At 35.2% G+C, this 26,753-nt stretch overlaps 5 protein-coding genes and 1 long non-coding RNA gene across 8 annotated transcripts; 1 reads left to right on the top strand and 5 right to left on the bottom strand.

Moving 5' to 3' along the window:
• Positions 1–535: 535 nt before the first annotated feature.
• Positions 536–3,268, bottom strand: LOC142553050 (zinc finger CCCH domain-containing protein 12-like). Its single transcript, XM_075663037.1, has 2 exons — positions 1,737–3,268; positions 536–979 (listed from the first exon to the last, which is right to left on the bottom strand). Exons 1-2 carry the CDS (start codon positions 2,518–2,520, stop codon positions 711–713), a joined length of 1,053 nt encoding a protein of 350 aa, XP_075519152.1. The 5' UTR covers positions 2,521–3,268; the 3' UTR covers positions 536–710.
• Positions 3,269–4,011: 743 nt separating this feature from the next.
• LOC142553854 (uncharacterized) lies at positions 4,012–4,496 on the bottom strand. Its single transcript, XR_012822019.1, has 3 exons — positions 4,442–4,496; positions 4,236–4,361; positions 4,012–4,149 (listed from the first exon to the last, which is right to left on the bottom strand). It is a non-coding gene; the product is annotated as an uncharacterized LOC142553854 (long non-coding RNA).
• Positions 4,497–6,054: 1,558 nt separating this feature from the next.
• Positions 6,055–10,377, bottom strand: LOC142553048 (ferric reduction oxidase 2-like). The gene is made up of 7 exons (XM_075663036.1): positions 9,969–10,377; positions 9,678–9,780; positions 9,278–9,469; positions 8,870–9,104; positions 7,527–8,101; positions 6,610–7,316; positions 6,055–6,523 (listed from the first exon to the last, which is right to left on the bottom strand). The coding sequence occupies exons 1-7, from the start codon at positions 10,144–10,146 to the stop codon at positions 6,384–6,386; spliced, it is 2,130 nt and encodes a 709-aa protein (XP_075519151.1). The 5' UTR covers positions 10,147–10,377; the 3' UTR covers positions 6,055–6,383.
• A 5,863-nt stretch (positions 10,378–16,240) lies between these two features.
• On the bottom strand, positions 16,241–17,662 carry LOC142554300 (putative receptor-like protein kinase At5g24010). Its single transcript, XM_075664985.1, has one exon. The coding sequence runs from the start codon at positions 17,660–17,662 to the stop codon at positions 16,241–16,243; it is 1,422 nt and encodes a 473-aa protein (XP_075521100.1).
• A 1,243-nt stretch (positions 17,663–18,905) lies between these two features.
• Positions 18,906–22,075, top strand: LOC142553047 (protein BPS1, chloroplastic-like). 3 transcript variants are annotated; one of them, XM_075663034.1, is made up of 2 exons: positions 18,906–19,110; positions 20,867–22,075. In XM_075663034.1, exon 2 carries the CDS (start codon positions 20,879–20,881, stop codon positions 21,941–21,943), a length of 1,065 nt encoding a protein of 354 aa, XP_075519149.1. In that variant the 5' UTR covers positions 18,906–19,110; positions 20,867–20,878; the 3' UTR covers positions 21,944–22,075. The 3 variants fall into 3 exon arrangements, with proteins under 3 accessions (XP_075519149.1, XP_075519148.1, XP_075519150.1); XM_075663033.1 differs by lacking the exon at positions 18,906–19,110 and adding an exon at positions 19,119–19,280; XM_075663035.1 differs by lacking the exon at positions 18,906–19,110 and adding an exon at positions 20,370–20,509.
• Positions 22,076–22,366: 291 nt separating this feature from the next.
• Positions 22,367–24,870, bottom strand: LOC142553046 (putative polygalacturonase). Its single transcript, XM_075663032.1, has 6 exons — positions 24,687–24,870; positions 24,218–24,556; positions 23,809–23,929; positions 23,523–23,697; positions 23,339–23,409; positions 22,367–23,163 (listed from the first exon to the last, which is right to left on the bottom strand). Exons 2-6 carry the CDS (start codon positions 24,554–24,556, stop codon positions 22,463–22,465), a joined length of 1,407 nt encoding a protein of 468 aa, XP_075519147.1. The 5' UTR covers positions 24,687–24,870; the 3' UTR covers positions 22,367–22,462.
• Positions 24,871–26,753: the final 1,883 nt, after the last annotated feature.

The following is a 26,753-nucleotide window of genomic DNA, read 5'->3' as shown; positions in this document are numbered from 1 at the left end:
GAGAGGTACTGAAGTTTTTTTTAACTAAATAAGCGCCGCAGTCATTTGCTACTATCCAGAAATTCGATTTTTTGGTTAGCATATTTAATAAACAAAAATAACATCTTATTTGTTGCAATCATGCAACACGGCAAGAATTAAGCAAGAAGCCATAGAACAAAATTTGGGGGAACAGGTTTTAATATTATTTCTTATAATGCACTTATTATACATGTCAAATTGTTTATATATTAAAAATTATATTTGGGTTTAGCTCCGATGGTGATTAGGAGTAAAATCTTTAAAAAAAATTAAAATATAATATATTTATTCAAAATATAAAATAATAATTTTTAAAAGAGACGAAAGAATTAGGTGGAAAGATTGTCAAGAAGTGCAAGAATTAATGAAAGGGAAAGCTTCCGAAAAATGATACCGCACCAATAAAAAAATCATTACCCAATTAACCAATTCAAGTACTTAACCACCATTCGAAACAAATAATGACTTGGCTCATTTAAATCTGTAATCGATGCACATAAAATTAAGCACAGGGTACTGGAAAGCCAACCAAATATTGTTTTGCTTGAAACAGACATACGGAATACAAGGAGTGAGTTTACAAGCTGCAATCTAATACAACATGAAGCTATGAGGTTACACTTGATTTGATGCCTTCTATTTAGCAGGGAAGTATCGTCATTTTCATGATGATAGGACTCAAAACCAACTCAGAGGTCATCGATCCAATCACCATAAATCTTGCTAATTTTATCTGGACCTTTCCATTTCTGAGTTGGTCTGTGCCCCGTCTTCTGTATTACAGCAGGCAACCTTTGCGATGGAACTCCAGCATTATACACATCAGAATGAGGAACAGAAGGGACAGTTGCGACGGCATCAACTGAAGTTTTAAGAGAAGCTGTTCCATGCTTGGCATCAGGAGTAGAAGAATCTACGGCTTCTGCATCAGATGCTCCTCCACCATAACGATGCAGTTCTGTCTCAGGATGGTTCAAATGTAATGTATAAACTCACAGACTCGTACAACAAATTGACAACTACGAAAAGAAAAGAGGAGATTTTTAAACTGGAAGTGGGTTACGTTGCCATGGTTTTAAGATGAAGTTATGAGAGGATGGATTAACTTGGTTTGATTGATCATTCACCCACTGACAAAACGGGAAGAGCTTGGGTTCAAAATAATTCGCTAAATTCGCTAGCAAACAGCCTATGAAACATGTGCATGTCATCAATTCATCAATTCTTTTAACCGATTAATAGCTCAAGGCTCAATACCATGACATTTGTAAAACCTGGAGACAATATTTAGATCGTAAATGTTTGAGCAATAAGCTGAGGTAGACATATCAATAGCTTGGTCAAAAGCCGATTCGTACTACCACTTGAAGGGTTTCGTGTGGGTGTCACTTCAGTAATTTAATCAGATGGCACGACACAAGACATTCATTATGAAGTCCCGACAAGGATATTTTGTGGTTTCCATAACAGAGCAAAGAGAGATTCAATTTTTTTTTGTCATAAAAGGCATACTAAATTACACGATGCAACAAAATCCGAGCTAAACTACTACACGTAGAACAAAAGACCTTAACAAAAAGCATGAAATGCATTCCATCAGTATTGAAAATAGGTAAGAAAATCCCATATTCATAGCCAAAAGCAGTAAAAAATCAGTTGAAACCGAATTTGATGCGCTTTCACTTGCGATAGAAAATGCTAATATAAATTTATACCTGCAGCTCCATGAGCAAAATGACACTTGCTGCCAAAGGGACAATACCCTGTTAGTTCCCACTTGTTACAAATCCTCGTTTTCCAATTGGAAGGCTTCAAGTTTGATCCACTTCCATTTCCACCATATCCACCACCACTTCCAGGGCCCAAACTTATTGTAACACTTTCACGGGATTTTGATTGCTCATCGTGAAGGAAAGTACAGTTCTCACCATATGGGCATCCTTCGTCGGTATAAAATTTTTTGCAGTGACGCCCTTTATAAGACCTCTGTGCCTCGTCACTAACCCCAAATATTGGTATCTGAAATTCCTCCCTTGATTCTGACAATACGGGCCGTTCATCATCATTGCCGGCCACGATTTCTTGCCAATTCGGGGGAGGTTTCCTAAGTTCTTCAATGCTATGCGCAAAATTGCAGTTGGTGATATATGGACAAGTGCCAGCTCTAAATTTGCAACATAGCTTGGTTTTGTAGAACATCTTTCCAATGGCTCTCGACCGATTAGAAGCTGCCACATCCCCTGATTGGGCATTTCTAGATCTTTTACTCGGAGGTTCACTTCCTGATCGAGATTGGGATGTCCTCCCCTCATAATTCAAATTTGTATTCATGTCCATAGAGGCTTCTCCGTTCCACATCCCGTACTCATCTTCAGTTGCCCAAATCGCATAATCAGTGGACCCAGGACTCCAATTCTCATCGACACAATTTCCAGAGTTTCCAGTTAGTATTTGCACATCATTTCCACCAGAAAATCCATTTTCTCGGCGATAATCCATTTCCACAGAATAACGCCGCCACTCAAATTTATATCCAAACAAGTAAAGCTAATAGGAACTAAATCTAAAAAAGGTGCAACACACAAGAACCTTGGATTCCTTATGAGACATTCAGTGACCTTCGAGGTGGATAAAGAGCAAACTCTTGATACCAACTGACTAAAAACTCCAAATTAGAACATAAGTAGGAGAAATAGAAACAAAGCAAGATTATTAATAAACTTCAAATTATCTAACTTTCCTCAGCTGTAAATCGCACATTTCAAGAACCCAGCAGATTCACAAAGCCGATTCTTCATATACCCTATATGAACTCAAGAAAAATCCAATCTTTATAAAGAAATACAGCAGATGAACGAAACGATGCAGGAAAGAATCAAGAAACGTAGTTAAGATGAAAGATTAGTAACCAAATCGCAAGTGGGTTTCAGATCTAAAAATATGAAGCTTCCTCTCAAGAAAATAAAGTTGACTATTAATATTAACTGCAATTAACTGAAATTACTCGGACCAAAACTGAAACCTTATGCAACAGGAACATAAAAAGGATAAGAGAGACAAGAATTTGGTCGCGTAAATGAAAAAGAATTGATAAAAACTCCCACAAATTGAAATCTTCTAACGGAACTCTATCCTCCCGTCTCATCCACAGTCGATTCAGATTGGAATTACCCAGTACTCTAGCAACGTGTCGGCTTTCTCGGGTTGTAAGATATCTAGATTGTTTTTACTGTCTTTTTTTTCTTTTTATTTTATTTTTCGGAGCTTTCCCTTCCTTTAAAAAAAAAATTGAAATATAACATTAATTAAATTACAAATAATAATATACGATTTTAAGGTTATTAAAATATTTATAAAATAAAATATTTCGGTGGTTCAACTATATTTAGAAATACAAATTTAAGATTCGCTACAAAAAGAACCCTGAGTTCTGTTAAGTTTTATATCTGTGGTAGTCCTAAATCAATTATGGATATTTGAAAAAGGGTAATGCTATGTGTACATAATGGGTTACATAGAGGCTTACATGTAATTATTAATTAATTATTAAATTACAATTAAACCCTCATCCTAAATTGATAGACTACACATTCCATTCATTATTTCTTCTCCTATCAATAATATTAAATTGTTTTTTTTAATGCAAGTCCTGAGATTTATCATACAATTTTTTTAAAAAAAATATATTTTGATAAATATTATATTTTTCAATATTTAATAAATCATATAAAAAATTAATAGTAATGATTTTTAAAATTAAAAAAATTAATGATTGTAACTACAATAATAAATTATTATGATCTCTTAATGAAAACATACAACGTACTAATAGAGTTTCCATGAAATGAACATAAAAACCATAACACATTAAATTGCGTTGAAGAAATATGAAATTTCATATTCATTTCAAATAGTCTTCTAACTTGTAAAAAATAATCTAAATTCAAGTACATCTAATTGCATGTCCAATTAACTTGCTTCATAACGTATTACACCCATAGATCCGATCACTTCATCATCATTCGAACTCCATCTTGACGAGCATGGTGTTGTCGATGCTTGATCACCTCCGTAGTTGGATACTAAATGTACTCCGTAATCGATATTCCAAGGATGGTGATGAACACCCTATAATTATTATGCAAATATAAGAAACAAACATATGTGTGTGTGAGTGATTAGCAACATGAAACATGAAAAACATAATATCGTACCATTAATTGTTGTGAGAAAGAGAGCGGAGTCATCACAGCATTTTGATCAGGTGGTTGTATAAACACATTACTGGATTGAATTTTTTTTGGTTGAGAATTTTTTTCTTTGCTTGATATCATTGATACCTACAAAAACAACATATGTATGAATAGAATGCAAGCTATTGATGCGACTTAATTAAAGAAGTATTATGAATATATCGTACCTTCGATTTCTTAGAAGACTTCTCCAATGGACCTTTCTTTCGAAGCTTCTTAGGGACTCCTTTTGTTTTAGTGTACTTTTGGTCAAGAACTTTGCAAGTAGAAACTTGGGTTGCATCATCAACATGATCTACTTGCATGCTCAGTTGTGATATCAAATTACGACCACAACCTGATCCCAACTTTGATATAGCAAGATCACTTGCTTTAGTTTCAATCCACTCGAGAAGCTTTTGAGTTTCATCATCATTATCTGCAGCCAAATCTGCAACATCTGCAAATGCTTTGCACAACTTCTCATAATTTAATTGACCAGGAGTAGTTATCCATCCATTATAATTGATCTTCACTCTCATATACAATCTACTCACATCTTTCCTCCAACGTCGAAGTATATATTGCTCAGGAACTGCCGACAATTTGTTACGGATTAAAACTGCAATAGCATGCCTACAAATTATTCCCCTGAACTCAAATAAATGACAACTACAAGAAAATGTGCATTTATCTCTCTCAAAAATAATTTCAAACTTTTTTCCTTAACTCTCTCATGTACTGTAAAATCTTCTGTAACAACATATCTCGTACTGAAAGACCCCTCATCACTAGATTCAATGTCACAATACATCTTTCATGTCAATTCTTGTTGAAATTCTTTAAATTTTACAATTGTAAAAGCACTTTGAAATTGCCTCTCCAAATCAAATCGAGTAACACAAGGGACCATCTGGGAGAAGGATTTAAAATCGGCTTGAAACTCTTTCTCAATTTTACTCCTCAAAGCTCGCTCATATTGCTCCACAAACTGTTTTAAAGATGTTTTTGAATGGACATACCCGTCAAAAAAAGCATTCATACCCTCACTCCGTTGGGTTGTTGACATTCCGGCCCAAAATGATGTTTTGAGAAAACAAACAAAACAATCTACAATCTCTTTTACGAATCTACATCCAAAACAAACGAAACAACAAATTGGAAGAAAAAAAACTAACCTTAATTTACAGTAATAAAGATGTAAAACAGAGAGAATAGATGGTCGTCTCGATAAGCAATAGGATATTTCTATGATCTCGATTTTTTCTTCGTCTTTACCGCATATGGATTTGGAGGGTTGGGAGAGGAGAAGAAAGATACGGTCAATCGATTTGGAGTGAGGGCTGAGATAGGAGAAGAAATAATTAATAGAATAGGTAGTCTATCAATTTAGGATGAGGGTTTTATTTGTAATTTAATAATTAATTAATGATTACATGTAAGCCTCTATGTAACCCATTATGTACACATAGCAAATTAATTAGCGATGGAATATAAATTCATGTTGTAAATACGTAAATTTACGATTGACGTATTAAGACATGTTTTTAATATTGTATTTGACTTTTTGTGTACTCCTGAAATCAATTCATTCCAAGACCATATTCAGTCTGATATATCTCGATTCTTCCTAGGTTTTACCAATAAAATTTACTACATAATTATGAAAAGTTAAAATATGTTATAACTTAAATGTTTGATACATGCAAGATATATCAATTAAGTTCCTTCCTCAGTTAAACTATAAATTGAAATTAAGTTCACGTATTAAATGACGCTCGGACAAATCTATGCATGAATGTGATTCGAATCTAAGCTTAGAATATCAGGAAAAATAGTAAAATAAAGTTAAAAAAAAACACAGAACAAATACGTACAAGTGAGATTTAGTCGTTTGCTTTCACAATTTCAATTTGGTTGCAAAAGAGTGATGATATTATTGATATATTTGATTTTACACAGGGAAGGTCGCATGCATGCATGCAAGTCTTCCAATTTATATAGTATGAAATTTGAGTAGAACCCAAATATAAACAAGAAAACAATCCCAAGATTAACAAAAACATATATATATGCCCTTTTCAGATTCCATTACGTGTCTTTTTCCGATCGAGTATGAAATTGTAAAAATCACCAGCTGAAGCTGATGGATTCAAAGTGCAGATTCGCTGCCAAACCAGATGAACATATTTTCGCTACTTCGTGTCGGAGCTTCTTCGGCCCGCTAACAAGAACCCCGACGCTTGACTCTTTGCGTTCGAGTAAAAATCCTACAGAAAAAACCACAAGATTATGAGAATTCTGGATAAAAGAAAGAAAATTAAATGATCATAGTATATTTCTCCAACGTACGTACTTTTGAGATCAGGCCTTTCGCCATAATGCACGTTGATAGATTGCGAAAGTGACTGCTGAGGCAAGCTCTCAAGTTCCCTATCTGCATTATAGAAGAGTGAGTTTGGTGAAGCTATGGGAGTTGCCCCTTCCATGTTCTGAATCTGTGTCGTTTCCTTGGAGTTCCTAGTCTTATTCCACAGGAAAGCGGCAGTTGACGCCGTGATAATGCCGATACATATGAACAATATGTGTAGCACAGTTCTTGAGGACGATGAGAAGATCTTATTCGAGTTATGATCGATAGGGTATATGTAGAATCGGGTCAAAATGCCAATGAGAATAAGGTATATTATGAAGGAAGAAGCGATTATGGCACCAAGACAAAGCCAGTTGTTTTGGCCTAAGATTGGAGTTATGGGAGCATCAGAAGGATTCGGCTTGAACCACACAGCTCTAACTCCCTTGGTTTCTTGAATGGTTGGTTGCTTTTCACGTGTCACGTATGCCTCGACCTGGATCCCCAAGTCCGAAAACCTGGAGGGTGCACCAGATATGGGGAGGATGAGCTCTAGCATTGTTAAATCCGCAGAGTTCTTGAATGCTGTGATGAGTAGAATTTCCGGGGTCTTGAGTTTCATAGTTTGGCTCTTGTGAATGAGCTCCCGGATGATGGAAATGAACGGTGTTATGCCACTGCCCCCGCTCACCATCACTAGCAAGTCATGCCTGCATAAATACAACTCGATCCCTCAGTACTCATCACAACTATAAAAGAATTGCACTATAGATTTCAAGGTGGCAGGAATGCAGTTACACCATTTACGTGGTTCCGCGGTCCATCACATAATTTAGTTCACAATAATCAATAGTTTATAGGGGTGAAATTATTATAGGAAAATTTCTACGCAAAAAATTATATAAAATACGTTGGTGTACCTTAGGAAATTTGTGGAAGCAGGCCCATAAGGTCCTTCGACAGAGACGTCTAGACGATCAATGGGAGGAGAACCTGAAGAGAGAATCTGATAGAGCTTTTTAGACCATTTTCCTTCACCTTTGATCATGACACTGAGCTTATCAGATTCCAAACTGCTGCTGGAAGTTACGGTAAATGGATGCCATTGCAACTTAGAAATGGTGGGTAAATTCAAGAACATAACACTGGTTGGTCTGTAAATTAAGCCTGTGCTTTTCGAGAAGTTGAGCTCGACTGTTTCGCAGGGCAGAATCCTAGCAGACACGAGACGCACCCCTCGTCTTGATTGCAAGAATCGGAGATATCGATCGATCATGAAGAGGTAGAAGCCGGGGAGCATAATGGAGGTGTAGCTTATGCCGACATGGAGTACAAAGAAGAAAACAAAGAGAATGTACAGGTGATGTGTGTAGAAGAAGAGTTCAAATATCTTTCTCCTTATTCTCGGTAATGTTGTAGCCCACAAAACCAATCCTGCTAGTAAGGATAGCTCTCCTGCTACATTGGACACGCCAGTGTTTTCCCATTTCAGCATCTGAAATTTACAGCTTCGAGAAGTTATTCCTGTTACATGTATTTATATATTTTATCTCATTTTTGTTAAACTTGATTAAGATTTTAGAAATTGTATATATAGATTTGGACAATCATCTTTATGTTAACTTTTGAAGTTGAGTTGAATTTAAATGTCAATACATAAGATCCAAGACACACAATATGTTGTAAATTTCAAAGTCTAATCTTAACAATTTTAAACACCAAATTTGCTCATTTCCATGGGATCTTGAGTTTCTCAAATTTCAGTTTTAAATTGAGCTCGAATTCATAAACGATCTTATCTCGAATATGTCTTCATTTACTTCCGTTAAACGTTGTGTGGACTGTTTTAATGGTATCTTTGGGACCATTATGCCATATCTTCAATTGACCTTTGGTATTGAAAAGTTGGTATATTTTACACCGTAAACGTGGCAACTAAATAAAGGTGATATTTTCTTGGGGAAAAAAGAACAAAATCATTTGCATGTGCTTTTTTATCCAAAAGAAAAGGTCAAAACCATTTCCCACCGTGGAACGAAAGTTTCTTCGAAGAGTAAAATTTTCAAAATATGCTAAATCGTCCCTATTCTTTTTTTTTTCTTGGACACTTGAAAGCTTTACTACTTAAATGCTTGTTGATGTTGCCAATTCAAGAACTTTAGATGAAGGGGATGAAGAAATTTTAAAATAAATTTGAGGGAATCGATTTAGTATTTGTAATAACAAACTACGTACAAAACGATCAGAAAACATTTATATATACCTCGGATAATTCATGTGTGGCAGCCCAAAAGATAATGTAGCAAAGGCCATGGGCGGTGAAAAGGGTCATCACAATATGTCCTAACCATATGTGATACTTCACACTGGCTTCCGATGTAAGGCCGAACATCGGCAACACAGACGAGCCACGTGTCACCGGGAAAAATAGGAAAGAGAGGGCTATGTTTCCGGTCAGTCCTAGGCGGAGCGCCGCGGAGTCTAGCTTTACTTCCCACCTGTCATGCACCACATCCACTTGCAATTAATGTTTAATTACGAAATTTTATATTATATTTTTGTAGATATTATGCTACTATATATGATCACCAAGATGGTTACCTAATGATCATTTTATATAATTAATGTCTACATATATTTACGATGCGTTGTGATAATAGTAACTACTCACACTTTCTCTCGACTTTTTGCTGCAGAAAGGGGTGTGATAGTGCGAAAACTGAGAGTCAAATAAGTAGCAAAGTTCCAAAGAAGAAGAGCAATAAACATGAGGAAAAATGCAAGCTCAATCCGAGACACTATTCCCAATCCTTTGACCATCACTGGCCTCCTCCATACTCCCAACTTGCTCTCTCCAGTCGATCTGCATGCATGCATGAATGTTGCATTCATCAAAATTTCTTTAGAGAAATCAATAGCAACCCTATGGAACAAATGCATGTCTTGGATTTGATCGAGTCGTTCAAACTCGTAAAAAAAACCCAAATTAAAATAAATTTGAAATCCAAAGTTTCGAATTTCTTCAAATATTTAACTTATATTATTGATGTTTTGTTTGCGTAAACACGTACCCTTTGGTATGATTCTCGCTTGTTTTCTTTCCTAAATGGAGATACACACACCCCAAGGTGGCAATGAATAATGTCGGAAACGTGAAAGCTAGATAAGTCGCACCTGCAAACGTACACGGAAATGAAGTCGAATGTGATATGCATATTGTCAGTAATTCAAAACATGAGATTTCGTATATATATTTTTCTACGAAATCAATTTCTTTATATTTCTCATGACTCAATAAATATAAGTATTTAAAAGTTCGATTTTTAAAATGAAAGACGACAAATAATATTAAACACGGGCACCTTGGGTGGTTCCAAAGTAAGTGGAGGACGTTCGGGTTCGGAGGGCCGTCAGCCATGTCTGTCTGAAAGTATTTGTTGGCGTCATTATCCACAATAAGAGATATCCGGCGAAGATTGCCAACACCAACGTGAAAATCACCACCCTCGCCATGCTATTGCCGCCATGAGAAGAAGACATATTTAATTACTTCTCCTCTAATAAACTTATGTTCCTATATATATTTTTTAAAAAAATCGAATTAAGGATTTGGCGGATAATAGAAACTGGATAGAATTGTTTTGTAATTGAGGGAATGTTAATGGAATGTGATGCTATATATATAGGGAGGAATTTGTACGTGACATAAAGTTGTATTTGAACACTAATTGAAAGTATATAGTGGACTTCAAAATCTAGCTAGCAAGAAGCATGACTCGGCACACTTCCGCAGGAGAAAACAGAAGACAAGTTTCATTACAATATGACTTGCATTTATTATATTGACAAGTTTTTTCAACCCTTAATCAAATTTTTGAGTTTCTTTATATATATTTTATATATATATATATATATACACATAATCAGTCAGGTTCTCATTTTACAATATATAATGCGATATATGATATCAGCGGTGACCTCAGGGTACATATGCGGGTCAAGTGAGATGGAAGATGGTACGTGGACTGATTTAATTTCATAAATTCTAGAAATAAGATTTTATATGAAGTTAATTTTGAATTTTTTTTTTAATAGTTTCGATTTCTTGCACATTGTGCCCAATGTCCATGGTTGAAAATGAACCGAAAGTTGACATTTTTCCGAAGGTTAAATAAGTACCACATAGATTTTGTTCACTCCGTTGATTAAATGCATGTTTCATGCTACAAGTTTGTACGTCATTTAGAGGTTTTTATAGCACCTTTTTGGCTACTTTGGAAATTTATGTCATTCTTCCTGTAAATAATTAATCTTAATTATTTAAAAGTCCTATACAAAATCAAATTATTAAACATTCCACATAGACGTGGGGAAAAAAAACATTTTTTGTCTCGTAACTTGCACATTTTTTATTTTGATCATATTATTAATCAATTTCAATTTTAGTATGTTAACTTGTACTATTTTTCAATTTTAGTTATTTTTTTCATCTTAGTACTAACGTGAGCAATATCTGATGTCACGTCAGCATTTTCCGATGTTATATCAACATTTTCCCGTGTAATGTCAGCGGTTTGATGAAAAAGATTAAAATTGAAAAAAAATTGTCATTAACCGATAAAATGACCATAAATTTTTTTAAAAAAAGTGCAAACTACTAGACCAAAATGTAAAGACAAAAATAAAAATACTTAACACGACCAAGGAATGTTTGTCAATAATCTAATGAAGGGATAGATTGTCTAGTACGCATGATAGCACAAAATAATTGGAACCCTAAAGCGAGAATTGATTTTATATATATATATATATATAGGTAGGTTGACACAAGCATTATAAATTAATGTCAACTCTTTCATTAACAATTATTATACATATGGACCTTCCCGAGTTCCATCGACCTCAAATATTCTTTTTTTGTTTGTAAAAAGAATACTGTTGAAAAAAGTGTGTGTGGTTTTGTGAATCCAAGAATCGTCGTATGCGTGCTTGATGTGTGTCACCACGTGTTTGGTAAACAATCCATTTTTCTTTTAATTCATTTATTTGATTTTTTTGAACATATATATTTTTTACACAAAAACTCATGTGAGACCATCTTACGAATCAATTTTGTGATACAAATATTCTATTTAGATCATCAATAAAAATATATTAATTTTTATTGTAAATACGTGAGACCGTCTATAAAAGATAAAAGACCTTGTCCATTTTCTAACTTATAATCGATACAATAATTTCGAACGCTTCCTCAATGAAAACTCCGCTCACGAAAGATGCCAGGACTTCCCTTTTTATTTTTAAGAGAAGAAAAATGAATCTAAACTTTCCAAGAGGTAAATCGTAGGGTAAAATATGCGTAAGCCATTTGTTGCGAAATTCCATACGAGACTGTCCTGTTCCGACAGGATTGCGCCTGCGGGTTTATCTTATGCACAAAAGAACAAACAAGAAACAGAGCTTTTTTCTTACCTTGTTTTTCTTCTATTGAGATTTGTTAGGTAACATACCATTGAGTTCTTTGGGGAGTAAAGTGTGGGGACTCGGACGTTAATCATCATCTTAATCATCTTTGGGATTTAATTATCAATTAAGATAAACAGGATCTAATTTTTTTTTTTTTTTACAATGCGGAAGGTAATGGAATCAATCTATTATACAAATCAGTATAATAATACAAATCTTGTACAACATGCTTCTAGTTCAAACTAGTCTAAGGTTTAACTACTAAATTTCAAGTATTAAACCAAGTCTACAATAAATCCGGAGTCACCACTCTAAACTCGTCTTCTCTCGTCGTCTTCTTGACCCCAATCTTGTCCCACCTGTTGTCATGCACACATACAAACAAGACAACAGCCGGATACTCCGGTGAGAATAAATCTCAGTATAAATAATGTATACATGCAGTTAACTGAATTAACATAAAAGCATGAAATTATATCTTATTACATGTAGCATAATCAAACAACATGTATCAATACCAGTCTATAAATAAAACATGAATCGTAATCTACGAAACATAAATCAATACAAATCTGTAAATCAAGTTCTAGTCTCGATATCTAAGACTCGACTCATCTCTCATTCTAATCTAGGGATCCCGGTGAATAGGTATGTAACAAATCTCCCACCTATCTCTTACGTTCGCGGTGGTTGTAATTGCTACGTTCCTATTTACGGACTTGGCCCTCGCTATATCGAATATCTATGATAAGAGCGGCTCTACTCATAATCACATCGATATGACCAAACGTCCGGTGTCTTGGAGTATCTACCAAGACTATGCCTATTCTGACAATGTGCAATGGGTCAGTGACGGCTCTGTCATAATCTGGCCCCTCTGTCAATGACTCTTATTCAATAGCTCTCTGCTTTCTACTTTCTATGTCAATAGAATAAACATAATCAGTAAAACATAAAGGTATAAAAACAATACCATACAAGTATGTGGTTTAGGGAAACTTGAGTAGAATCTAACTCAAGTCGATCTCCCAATAAACATCAATTTATACATTTGTCTTCTCGGTCTGATGAAGACGAAGTCTCGTATCCCAATCTGTCCATATCCAAATCTGATAATGACAATCATATAAATATCATATCAGTATATAACTCAATTTAAGACCTGTTCTGATCAATACTCAAGTCGGTATATAATCTGATCCATATCTGAACAAGGTACAATCTAATTCATATCAATGATATCACGATACAATCGAAATCATTACTGAATCTGATCAATCTCAATCAATACTGAATCTGATCAATATCAATCTACTGATGTTTCGACAGCATAACAATACAGTCACGATAACCCCGTCTATCTCAACATCACAGATATAATACCAGAATTCATAACTAGTATCAGTACAACTCATAATCTGAATAATAACACAACTCTGATATAGAATCTCAATTAATTCAACTCTGAAATTCATAACAATTTCATAAACAGTCTATTCTTTAATCTGACTTCGATTCTATGATGTCTAACATGTCAAGCACATCATATATGAATTCCATTTAATCCTGACAACATCATAATTTCAAAACCTATCAAAACGTAACAAAACTTACGCCCAGTTGTAGCCTGCGTCGATAGGAACACACTACTGAAGTCGGATTCAAAAACAGATAGACGGATTTCTCACAAAAGGCGTAAGGATTTTCTTTCTTTTTCTGAAGCTTCCCTTTCTCCCTTCGTTCCTTTTTGTTCTGAATAATTGCAAGGTATATATATATATATATACACGTTGCATTCCAAGACACCATGTGGCGAATTTTCATGATGCATTCCGCGCGCATATGCGCCGGTAGTTCTGCCCGGCTGCCTGTTGCATAAATCTTCTCGCGCATATGCGCGAGATGTTCTGTCTCGCATCTTCCCTTACTCGCGCATATGCGCGCCTTCCGCCGCGCATGTGCGCCGAACTCTCTAGACGTTCCGCGCATATGCGCGCATTCAAGCCGCGCATGTGCGCCGATTATATTCTTCACACCTAATGTGATTCCTTCTTTCGGCTCTCCCGATCTGATCCGTTCCATCTATAATCATCTTTAAATAAATAAATAAATCATTTCAGATTAATCTCAGATTACAGTAACAAAATCTCGGGCCTTACATAAAGTGTGTGTAATTGTTTGAAAAATACTCTTTCTCGGTAAATCGCAGAAACAAGTGCGTTCCTGAAAAATATAGATGAAAACAAAATTTAGCTGTTGATATATAGAAAAGACACGAGTAAATAAATAAAAAAAATTTGTATGTTTCTCTTCCAAGTAAATAAAAGCAATTAAACACATTTATTAATTACAAAAATATAAATATAAATATATATATATATATATATATATATATGTTTATCTTATCTGGTTCTGAATTTTTTTTTATTATTCTCTCTATAAATAAGTTATGTCAGATGTTTGACAGTTCATTGTTTCGAGATATACAAAAACAACGAAAAATAAAAATTTATTTTTAATTTCAGAAATAGGTCAATTAAAAAACAAATAAAAACAACCTATTTTATGTCTAAAATTATCGTTATAAAAATAGTCTTTTTATTTTTAAAAAAGACTTGCTTTATTATTAATCACTCAAATATGTATCTCACAGATGTCATCTATTCCACCAGATCGTGAAAAATGGCTGCAGTACCTTACTGTAGTGGTGAATGTGGAAACCATATCCTCCACCATGAAAGAAAAGTAGAATTCAAAAAACTTTAGGCTACACAGTGAGGGCCAAGAAAAAGATGAGATTATGCCATTAAAAACAACCAGAATCCGATATGATATGATTAACGGGACAAAAAAGGGACCACATTCAAGATGACTAATGGATGCTAAACGATTGATGGTTGCAAACAAATTCAAACTTCTGCCAGAGATGTTTTCCATGTTACACAGTGACAATATGGACAATATGGAGATGTTTAACCAACCATGAACGCAAATTACAGTGTTATAAAAATCGACCTGGACGCTAGGTGTCGACAGGCTGCAGTAAGACAGCCAAAAATTATAAGTCCAATTCAAAAAATGTAAAATAATTTTTTAATTATCATAAACCAAAGTCCAACATGAGATGAGAGTAGCAATGATCACACTAAGTAGAAATATACCTTCTGCTCTTCACAATAACAATGATCACACTAACAATGATAACACTAGAAAAATTTGATCGAATGTACAAACAACATTGAGGTTTAGTTAACATCTCAATGGTATCAATGTAATAATTCAACACAAAAACTTTACGTGAGATAGTCGTATAGGTCAATTTTATGAAACTGATCTCCAATTCGACTCAATTAAATATGGATGTTGACCCGTCTCACGAAACCGTCTTATATGATACCTAGTCATGATTCAAACCTTGTGGCTATATATATTCTTAGAACAAAATTTTAAGAGTGCCTACGTAACTTAACCGTAAGCATTTAACACGGGAACAACGAACTAATAAAGAGCCAACCTTTTGCACCTACCCTCAGGTTAAATACTAACCGTGATCAATTTTCCCCCATATAATTCATCACAATGCGGGAGTGACCGATGTTATTCTCCCCAATTTCCCCCATCCTTCTAAACATGCACACACACAAAACGGAGAGAGAGTATAAAAGGGTTTGCAACCGCGCGGACAGGAGCAAAGACACAACCTTATTACAATCAAGTGAGCCTAAATAATTTAATTTGATTAGAAACAATTCCTGTGCTGAAAGGGCGAAAAAATAAAAGAGATGTAATTCATCAGCAACTTCTTGATATCTTCTACTATAATATGCTTGCTTCTGAGTAAAATCTCAAGCAAAATCAGCTACCATACTTGCATAAAGAGATTCCATGCTTCAGAGCATTTGGAACATAAAGAAATATCCACTCACCGGATAAAGCATTTGTATCTGATCAACATATCTATCTCAATACATTCGTTACAATACATAGCAGTTAACATATCATACACACCAAGGAAATAACACAATAGATATTGAATATGTAATTGCATCTGTTATGACTACTTACAGCAAAAGACAGCAGCAGTATTTCACACGACAGTACCGTCTGGAGAGCATTAATTCCAATCTTTTTGTGCAGAACAAAAAAACATGTTGATTCTACAAGGTCGTCAAGCTTTAACAGATGAGAACTGATTGCCAAACTTCATACTAGTTTCAGAAACATCTACAGGCAAGCGCGACCATCCCACATAACCATTCTTTTTCCTCACCATAAGAACAGAGGCAGTAAGCAGCAAGAATACTGCAGCAGCCAAGGGAAGTAAAACACCAGCATGTCCCCTTCTCCAGCTCCTCCACACATACTCTGCAGAAACCTCTTCACCAAAACTGCCCATCGAATTGTTCATCTTCCATACCTCAATTCCATTGACAAGGCCATCAACCGCATGTGGCAAGCTCATATTTGATGGCCCTACACTGATGACCAAATGTCCCGATATCCCCCCATCAACCACAAAATCGGCATAAAATGGTGAAGCCAGCAGTCTATTTGAAACATCCGACAAATCAAGATTCTCATAAGCTAAATTCCCATTAATGTACACATTGAAATAAATCATGCCTGAGGACACGCTAGCTATATCGCAAAAATGCAACCGAACCATATACTTATAACCCTTCTCCACTTCAAATGCCAGCGTTATGTTTGAATTTGGAGTCGAATCACCTGAGATCTTTATAATCCTAGCAGTATTATAAACATTATCAGGCCCTACTTCTCGACTAGCCCCACCCATTTGATACTGGATTCGACCACCAAAATGAATTTTTTCAGAACCATCTCTCACTTGTAGGTACTTGTCATCAGTTACCCAAGTCCTCCACAAAGAGTCGTTAAAGGGTGTCACTTTAAATCCCCCGACATTCACTCTATGCACAGTTTCAAACCCATTTCTCAATAACCCATCAATCCACTCAACTTTTCCGCCATCAACGTACTGTGCTACATCAGCAATCAAATCTTTCGGAGCAGATATCACTTCTATCGCATTCACAAACCCGAATTTCGAATCTTCTGACGGGATAAACGAAATTTCCAGCTTTCCCAATTCAACAGGAATCACAAACTCCTTAATAATGGGAAGACCATCACCTTTCAGCACTCGAAAGTTATTTAGCAACAAGAATCCGTTCGCCACGACATGGAATTCAACCTCAAAACAATTACAACAATTATTCGTAAAACGTGGATGAAAATGGAGGCGTACCAAATGATGGGTCCCACGGTCTGAAATCGGGAACGCGTAATGCACTGGACGGTTGAAGGCTCTAGCTGTTTGATACAAAGGAGAGGATGAATCAAGCTGTGAATCAGCTTTCACCAAATGACTCGTCCGTGTCGAGAAGAGAAATCCGGAATCGTCCCCGGTGAAAACTCGGTGGTCCGGGTCCAGGGTTTCGGAAGCACTTGAGCCACAGTTTACAAGAAAATGATCGGCAGGAGAGAAGGCATAGACGATGCATACGAGTGAGAGGGAGAAGATGTAGAGGGAGAAAGTGACAGATATGGAGTTTACCGCCGTCGCCATTGCAGGGAGCTTCCAATTTGGTAGAATTGTCTTTGGAAATTGGAATGCAGTTGGCATGAAAAGAAAAGACCGGGCCACGAGAAAAAATTCGAAAGTGGGTCAAGCCAACCCGAAACAGATTAAAATTTGACGGGTTATATACGCGTTATTTGTACCAAACACTCGTTGAAATATCGAAAGCGTATCCTTTTTTTAATGCGAAAAATAAGGTAAAAATTGGTGTAAGATTATATCACGGTCGTATTTTGTGAAACATATTTCTTATTTAAGTCATCCATGAAAAAATATTATTTTTTATACTAAGAGTATTATTTTTTATTGTGAATATTGGTATCGACTCGTCTCATAGATAAAAATTCGTCTACTCGAAAATTAAGTACACGTCATAGACTTTTATTTTTTTATAAAAATTTTCGGAAGACCTTCTGTCTCACCAAAAAATCTACCGAATTGAAGTGTTTTGATAGTATTTCATATATTAATAATCAAAATGATCAGCGAGCAAACAGTTAGAAAGAAAACTCAATTTGCTACAAATCATATTTTAGGTCGGTTAGACTAGTTCAGACATTATTTATTCTAACCGGACACTGTTGATTATTGTATATGTGTTATCCAGCTCGATTTTGCAAAGTCTGGTTATAAAATATAACTTCCAAACTAATCTAGTCGTCCCGAAATATGACTTGTAGAAAATTAAGTTTTATATCCAACAGTTCTACTCTCTTGTCATTTTGATAACTGTTATATAAAATATCATTAAAATATTTCAACTCGCCACATTACATGTGATATAGAGAGTGTTCGTGCAATTTTTATAAAATGTTAAGTTCTTGAATGCATGTTTTATGCGTGTGTGTGTGTGACATTTCTCAATCTCAACTCTAAAATATATACAAGTTGATGTATTAAATAGTGGAGAAATGAGTGCAGATTGAAAAAATAATTTAAGTACGAGGCCATTAAAAAAAGTTAGAAGTCTTTCATAATTTTTTGTGAATCAAGATTAAATAAATATTCATGTATATTTTAAATATTCGTTTTATCAAGGATATATGAATCTAGTGATAAGATTAATTTGATAAAAAAAAATTCCTAAACCACTATGCCATATAAAAAAAAATCCAGATTTGCGTAAATTAATATTTAAAAGGAGATATATACTTCCACTTTTCCCAAGCAAACACGCCTTAATCTGACCTTACCTAGTTGCCAACGGTCAGCTTCCAGCCTTCCACCCATCCCATCCGGATCCGCTACATGCACAACCACCGTAACCAAATACGTTAAAACTTACTTCCACTCACTTTTCACCACGTGTCTCATGTCCGAAACGGTCATTGCCTTGCCCTAGATTTTCTTTAAACGCAACAACACTGCAACACACGAAAGTTGCCTCCTCGGATATTTTCTTTGAAGTTTCAACCTGTCCCCTGGTATTGTTTCAGGTACGGCTTTCCAGTCTGTATATTTACGTAATTGTATATGTATGTTATTTGTTTTTCGTGTGCTGTGATGTATATGCGGCTAATTATCTCTCAATTCCTGAGCTTAATTGGGAATATCATGGAAAATCATGGTATTTTGCATTCTGATCGGTGTAGATCTGACAGTTTTGGTGAGTATTTTGTCTGGTTTTCGTTTTTAACCTTATGTGGTTTATGTTATTGATTACGTATGTATATTCTTGTTTTTGGCCACTATTTCAAGAAATATTATAGTCGTTCGAATCGTATTTTTCAGAATTAAAAACTCAGATTGTTTTTTAAAATTATGGGAGAATTAGGCGTTGACCTTTCTAATTCGTGAAGATCTGAAGCTTTGTTTAGTGTACCAGAAGTTTTTTGATTATTTTGTACTTATTGTTCATATCTGTCTTGGATTGAATCATTGAATATTTTGTTATGGACGTTTTAGATGCGTGCAACTTTTTTATTAGCTGTAAATTATGTAATGAATTAAAGTTATGATATGTACACGATTTATTTCCTTTATATGATTCATATATCATCCTTCAGCACATACATAGTTGTCAAGGGCGGAAGACGCATTAGGTCACAATGTCATACAAAATAAAAAACAATTAATAAGTTCATAGGAATTAGTAACATGAGTAAAATTCATCAATCATCCAAATCAAGTTCATCTTCTTTCATCGAATCATCAGAGTCCCCAGAACTTTTGGACTTGTATCCACTTGGTCTTCATCATTTTCTTGATCAACATCAATTTTTTCTTTCTCTTCATCCAAAAGATGTGAAATCGGTCTTTTTGGTTGTTTTAGACGTAGATGTCATCACCTCGTTCTTCTATTCAGAACTCTCTTATTCTGATTCCGGCATGGGGGCGTTGGGTTGCTGGTGGTGGTTGGGTTTGAGCTTTTTGTTTTAAACAAGTAATTAAAAAAAATTCACTTAGATGCACTTACTTCCAAAGCTGGTGCACGTAAGTGCCTGGGCGTCTCGCCTGGTGGCGCCTCTCGCCTTCGCCTTTGACAACTATGAGCACATTGATCTTTTTTGTATTTAGTATTTATTAACTGCCTCTTTCAACATTGTTTTAAGGACTATGAAAGTGCCTCGTGCTGCAATGTTCTGGCTGATTGCCATCATAGGATTGGGGACCCATGGTTCACTGTAATGCCCCTCCATTTGGATAGAATGGCCATACGACTAATATACATTGTTCGGGTTAATCGGGTGTATAGGGTGGGTGGGGGGGCTAGCATCGCAATGTCAGCATCCGCTCACATGGCCACGGCAACCTTTCCAGTGAAACATGTGGAAACCTGAGTTGTTGGGGTAGACAAATTGAGTCTTACAAATTTACTGCCCAGACAGGATGGAAGTATTCTGCTTATCCTTCAACTTGGCTTTTCCTGATTTGAGAATATGCTGCTATGATTTGTTCTTGGAGCTAGTGAACACTTGGTTTTGTTCGTTCGATTGTACTTTTTAAGCTGTGCAAAATTGCATGATTCTAATAGTGTTTGATTTTGAAAAAACTTGAGCTGAAATTATACCTGATAAGTTTTATTTCTTGCAACTTTTTTTTGCTTTACTCCATCATGTTCCTCTCCTTTTGCCGTGCACCCTCCCTCCCTCCCTCCCTCCCCCATAAATATATACACACACATATACACAGTTGGTTAGAGAACTTTGCTTGCTGCTTTTTTCATTTGTGTTTTGTTGTTTTATTTTGCAGTAAAATTTTCAAATGAGTCGTCCACAGGAACCACACAAACCTTTTCTGTCTTTTGGAAATCCCTTCCGAGCAATTTTACCAAAGGGTTCGTCGTACCTTTCCCCAAAGCTCCTTGCTTTGTTGAATGATTTCGAGGAGTCATTGGCAGAGAGGCTTAAAAAGCTCAAGCCAGCAGATAAGGAAGATGTCCTCCACCTGTCATGGATGAGAATGGCAACGGAATCGCTTTGTGAAATTCATTCAGACATAAAATCACTTATCATGGCCCTTGAACTTCCTGTCTGTGATTGGGAGGACAAATGGATCGACTTATACTTCTCTGACAGTGTGAAGTTACTTGACATCTGCAATTCTTTCAGCTCTGAAATTAGTCGACTAAAACATGGCCATCTTTATCTTCAATGTGTCTTGCATCACTTGAACAATGCTTCTTCAAATCACTTCGTTCGAGCATGTTCCTCATTGGATGGATGGAGTAAGCACATTGGCTCAAAGAATCCGAAACTTGATAACTGTTTCTGTGTCATGGACTGCCTCTCCCAAACATTAGACCTGCCAAAGATTAAGAATTCTTCAAAGGGAATGGTTTTGATGCGAGCTATGTATGGAGTGAAAGTGATAACCCTTTTTGTATGCAGCATTTTTGCGACTGCATTCTCTGGATCCTCGAATAAGTTGATGGACCTACAGGTTCCAGATACTTGTCTGTGGGCCACGGCTTTTACAAAGGTTCAGACTTTTGTGAATACTGAATTAAGAAGCATATATTCTAACGGAAATAAGACGGTATTGAAAGAGCTAGAAACTGTTGATATGGGTGCCAAGAAAGTGCTCCCCTTTGTGCGAGATGGTGAGGAATCTGTTGAATGCGAGGGGTTGAAAAAAGCAGCGTTGGTTTTAGAAAAATCAGCGAAAGAGTTTTCACATGAACTTGATCTGCTTGCTAAGGTAATAGACGGTTTCTTCCAAATTGTTCTCACTGGGCGTGACACTTTACTTTATAACCTTAGGACCGACAGTAACATCTTTGACCAAGTTCCGCTTAAGAACAATATAAAAAACCAAGTTATTAGGTGATTGATGAGTATGAAAGCTCCTCTATATACAAAAGTGTATAGCGTTGTTGTTTTTATTTTTCTGGTTTTATGTATTAAAATGTATGGTGCTGTGATTTCTTATGGTGCTATTAATATTAGCTTGTGATTTCTTGTGTGTTTGTTTTGTAATAGTTCGGACTTTTTATCTAATGTTATTGAAATGATAAATTATGTTTAAGGTCAACTTGAAACAGGTCTGGATTGAAGTTATGTTTAAAACGCACGAGGCGTGGCATAATGAATCACATAAATTCTTAAAATAAGTGTGACGAGTCTGAACGTCAATTTTTTTTACTTCCACCATAAAAAATCTGTACTGAGACATTCAAGATTTCCATAACCAGTAGTTCATTTTATTCACTCTCTTTTAAGGTTACAAGCAAGACAGCCTTGACATTCAAGATTTCCATAATCAGTAGTTCATTTTATTCACTCTCTTTTAAGGTTACAAGCAAGACAGCCTTTATGAAAGGAGCAAGAAATGTTACCTCACTTCAGTTTATCCTATATAAGAACATTTCTGCAACTCCACAGCATCAATAGCCGAACTGTCTGCTGGAATGTCACACATCCCTACTATCCCTACACCCTGATCCACCAGAAGATTACATGGACGCGGCACTACGCCACTGCTAATACCCTTAACATCCTCACAGCCCCATGGATACTTCTTCCCCTTCTTAGCCATCCCTATCGTCACGTTTGAAATACAAATCCCGGTAAATGTATCACCCGAAATCCCCTGCATCCTTCCAGCCATTGTCACGTTTTCCGCCACAATGTCCCTAAAGTTAATCCCTTCAATCTCAGGCAATGCTTTCGGATCATAATGAGTGTCTGCGTGAGAGCCATAGTTCCCGGTGATCCAAAAAACCCATTTCATTGTGTGTAAATTCATGCCTTTCACATATACGTTTTTCACGTAACCCCCTCTACCTATTGCTGTCTTGATTCGGACTCCGGACTCGGTATGAATTGCTGTGATATCCTGTGCTCTCACATCTTCAATTCCACCTGACATTTCACTGCCTAATGCTATTGCAGCACTGTATGGTGAAGTGCAAGTGAGTTTCCTGATGATGAGATGTTTGGTTGGCATACCATAGCGGATACCATATTCGTCCCACCCACTTTTGACTGCTATACAGTCATCTCCAGAGACAATGTAGGTATCCTCAATTCTTGTGTTTGTGCAAGAATCTAATGTGTAACCAAACATCATCATTAAAGAAACTACGTTGCATTATTATGTGAAAGAAATTAGAAGCCTGAATTCAAGAATTGGTGTGTTCTGATCAAATGTTGACATCAACAAGTTGTTGACTTTTATCTTTTCCTTTTTCGTTTTTTTTTTTGGGCTGAGAAAGTCACAAACCTGGATTTATTCCATCAGTATTTGGAGATGTTACTGGAGCTAGGATTGTAATGCCTTGTATAATTATGTTGCTGCATATATGTGGCAAACGAATGAATAATGATATGAAACTTCTAAACACACGGTAGGCAACCCGCAAGCAATCCAAAATTGAACACTGATTCAAGCCACTTAATACAAGTACCTGCTGTAAACAGGATGAACATTCCATGATGGAGAATTCACAAATGTTAAGTTAGATATCTGGATTTTATCTGAATGCATGATCTCAATAAGGTAAGGTCTGGTGTATTTAAGTTTTTTCTTGTGAAACTGCTGCCACCACAGAACACCCTGGCCATCAATGGTACCATTCGCTCCTGACATACATACAACGTAAAAGGCATCACAATCTCCAATTTCATATCCTCCAATTCCACCATATATATAAGGAAAAAAAAAGTGAAGCCAAAACACGTGCACATTCATACCTGTGATAACAACATCAGTAAGATTTGTTCCGAATATAAGACTGATATACCTTCCCCCGGCTGCATCCCTTCCATGACCATATGATGGTAAAGGAGCGACCACTGGCCATGCCTTGACGTCCTGAAAGATCACACATGAAATTCGAATTCTCACATGGTGTCACCTTCTTTAAACTAATACTTGTGATTAAAAACAAAACGGAATCACATCGAAACAGAACATATCTGATTTTATCTCGGGTTCTTGACAATAACTCAAGTCTACACTTAAGGACCGGATGCTCAGAAATAATTGCACAGACCAACTACTTGAAGTATTGAATAGAAACACGTCCAATAATGTTATATCCGGAATGTCAGTTGTCCCCAACAACTTAATTTATACAGTTTCTGGCAAATTGTAACTCACCTGAGATGCAAGGAGGAGTGCATCCCTTTGAAGATACAATGTAAAATGACTGGTAAGATTGAAACTTCCAGTCAGCCATTTACCAGCAGGAACAAAAAGCTGAGCCCCACCATCTGATGCGTACTGCTTCAAGTGATTTACAGCTTTTTGAAAAGCTTTTGTGTTGTCTGTTTTCCCATCTCCAACCCCACCAAAATCCACTATTGATGCACTGTGAACTCTGCAATTAATGGCGGTATACTCAAATGAGTTCAAAATTCTTGATTTCCTGCATTCGATCCCATTCAGATTCAGCAACCCAAAAACAGCCACAAGTAACTGAATTGCCTTGATCATCATCTATCAGGAGCAAATAAAGATTATTGATCATTAAAAGGGAATGTTTAAATTCGAAATTTGGTGAAACAAAGAGACAAATTTGTGCCTGAAATGGATACGAGGTTTTGAAAAATGTGCAGTGGCGACTTACTTGAAGTGTTGAAAAGGAAGTTCTTCACGAGAAACGTTTGATGATACAAACAAGAATTTATAAGAGCACCAAACTCGTTGTAAAATTAACTAATTCATCTTGTGAAACTAAAAAATTCAAATATATTCATAGTTTTTGTCCCTTTAACCGTCCATTATCTTTTTAACCTTCTCTTTTCTTTTCCCACGCTTCGCATGCAGTACACAAACCATGCCCATGAGTTGAGCACACAACAAAATACATTGCAACACCAAATCTTTACCAACCAACATGCATTACAATAATCTGGCTAAGTCGACTTTAAAAATAGAATATATATATATATACACGTTTTTTTTTTTTTTTTGTGTGTTTTGAAAACTAAAATGATAAAAAAATAAAATAAAATTAGAAGCCTGAAAGTCATATTAACTGACTTTTGGAAAAGTATTTTCATTTTTTTTAAGAAAAAGACACTTTTTAAAAATTCAAACATTCTCTGTATTACCTTCAACTTTTATAAAATGGAGAAATTATTCTTAAAAACTATAATTCATTGTGATTTTCTATAAAATATTTAACCAATCGACAGATGAAAATAATCAGAATATTATCCAACTCCTAGAGCCTAGCAGTGATCATCCTCTAATGGCATTACTGCCGACCCATTTGGAATGTGCGTACCCCACCACCACAAGACCAGCCATTACTAAAATCCTCACGCCATATTTGCTTATCTTTTAAGTTTGATAGTGCAAACTTGACAAGGCTTACAGAGAAATCCATGATTATCATAAAACACTTGTTATAATTTAATGGTTTATGGTGTTTTGGGGTAAAACTTTTACTAAAAAAAAAACAAAAAACTTGTACAAAATTTGGAGTCTTAATTAAATATAATACTGCTTGGATAGGTGAATTTAAAGCCAAAAAAGGTCAAATGATTATATCTTGATGATGTTGCTTCTTGATTTTAATTTGAAGTTGCCATGATATCTTCTTTTCCTTCCTACCCACGCTTTAGAATTCTAGTAAATTTGCAGTAACATATGCTCGTAGAAAATTTTGGAGACCAATACTCGTTGATTTGGTCGCAGTTTGGTTCGTGGATAGAATGATGCATAGTATAAATATTATAAATAAATATATTTGATAAGATAATAATGTATGACATTAATCATTGGTAGAAACATATATAAACAATCAATAAATTTCTGATCATCTACACGGAACGATGTGCTGAATGATGAAAAAAAAATAAACTTTTTTATGCAAAACCTTGTTATTTACTACAAATTCAAAAATATTTAGGTATCAAAAGCAAAACAAAAAAAAAAAATCAAAATTATTACTTATTAAAACTTGATATTGTGATAACTATGATATTTCATACTTGATACTCACTTTGCGCTCTTTATAATATACTTACTTTATATAATACTAGGAAAGGAAACCTCAATTCTTGAGGTGTCTCACCCAGGTTTATAGATCAACATCTGATCATCTATATTTTTTTTAATAGGAAGTACACATGTGTTTATAATTGAGTAGGTCTTATTTAATAATTTGTTTTTTTGTTAATGGGTAATAAATATGTAAATATGAGTTAAAAAAAGGTAGTAATTTTTTTCGTAATTAAATGATATAGCTAACGATAAACATTGCAAGTTTTTAAGGTATTAATGAAAAAATAATCGTGTCAAGTATATATGCTAAAGAAACAAAATTTGGGAGATAACTTGTGTCAAAGTTAAATATGAGAAATGTGAAGTGAATTTTGTAATATATTAAAAAAATGAGGTAAATTGGTTTATTTATGTGCGATATGTTCGGATATAAGATGAAATGTTATATGTATAAATTTATAAATTTAAGAGTATGTAAATTTTGACATTTTAATCATGTTAAAAAGTATGTGCATATTGTAATGTATAAAAGGTTTATTGCTCTTATTTAAAAACTGATTTAGTTAACCAGAACAAATGCCTTGAATATTATAATTTTTTGGTCAAAGCCATATGTATTATGATTACAATGATTTTTTCTTTTTATATTTGTAGTTACACGGATATTATTTCAAGTTGGAAT

This window comes from Primulina tabacum, chromosome 8, assembly GCF_025594145.1.
Source record: "Primulina tabacum isolate GXHZ01 chromosome 8, ASM2559414v2, whole genome shotgun sequence".
NCBI lineage: Eukaryota > Viridiplantae > Streptophyta > Magnoliopsida > Lamiales > Gesneriaceae > Primulina > Primulina tabacum.
This window is presented reverse-complemented; position numbering and strand designations above follow the sequence as displayed.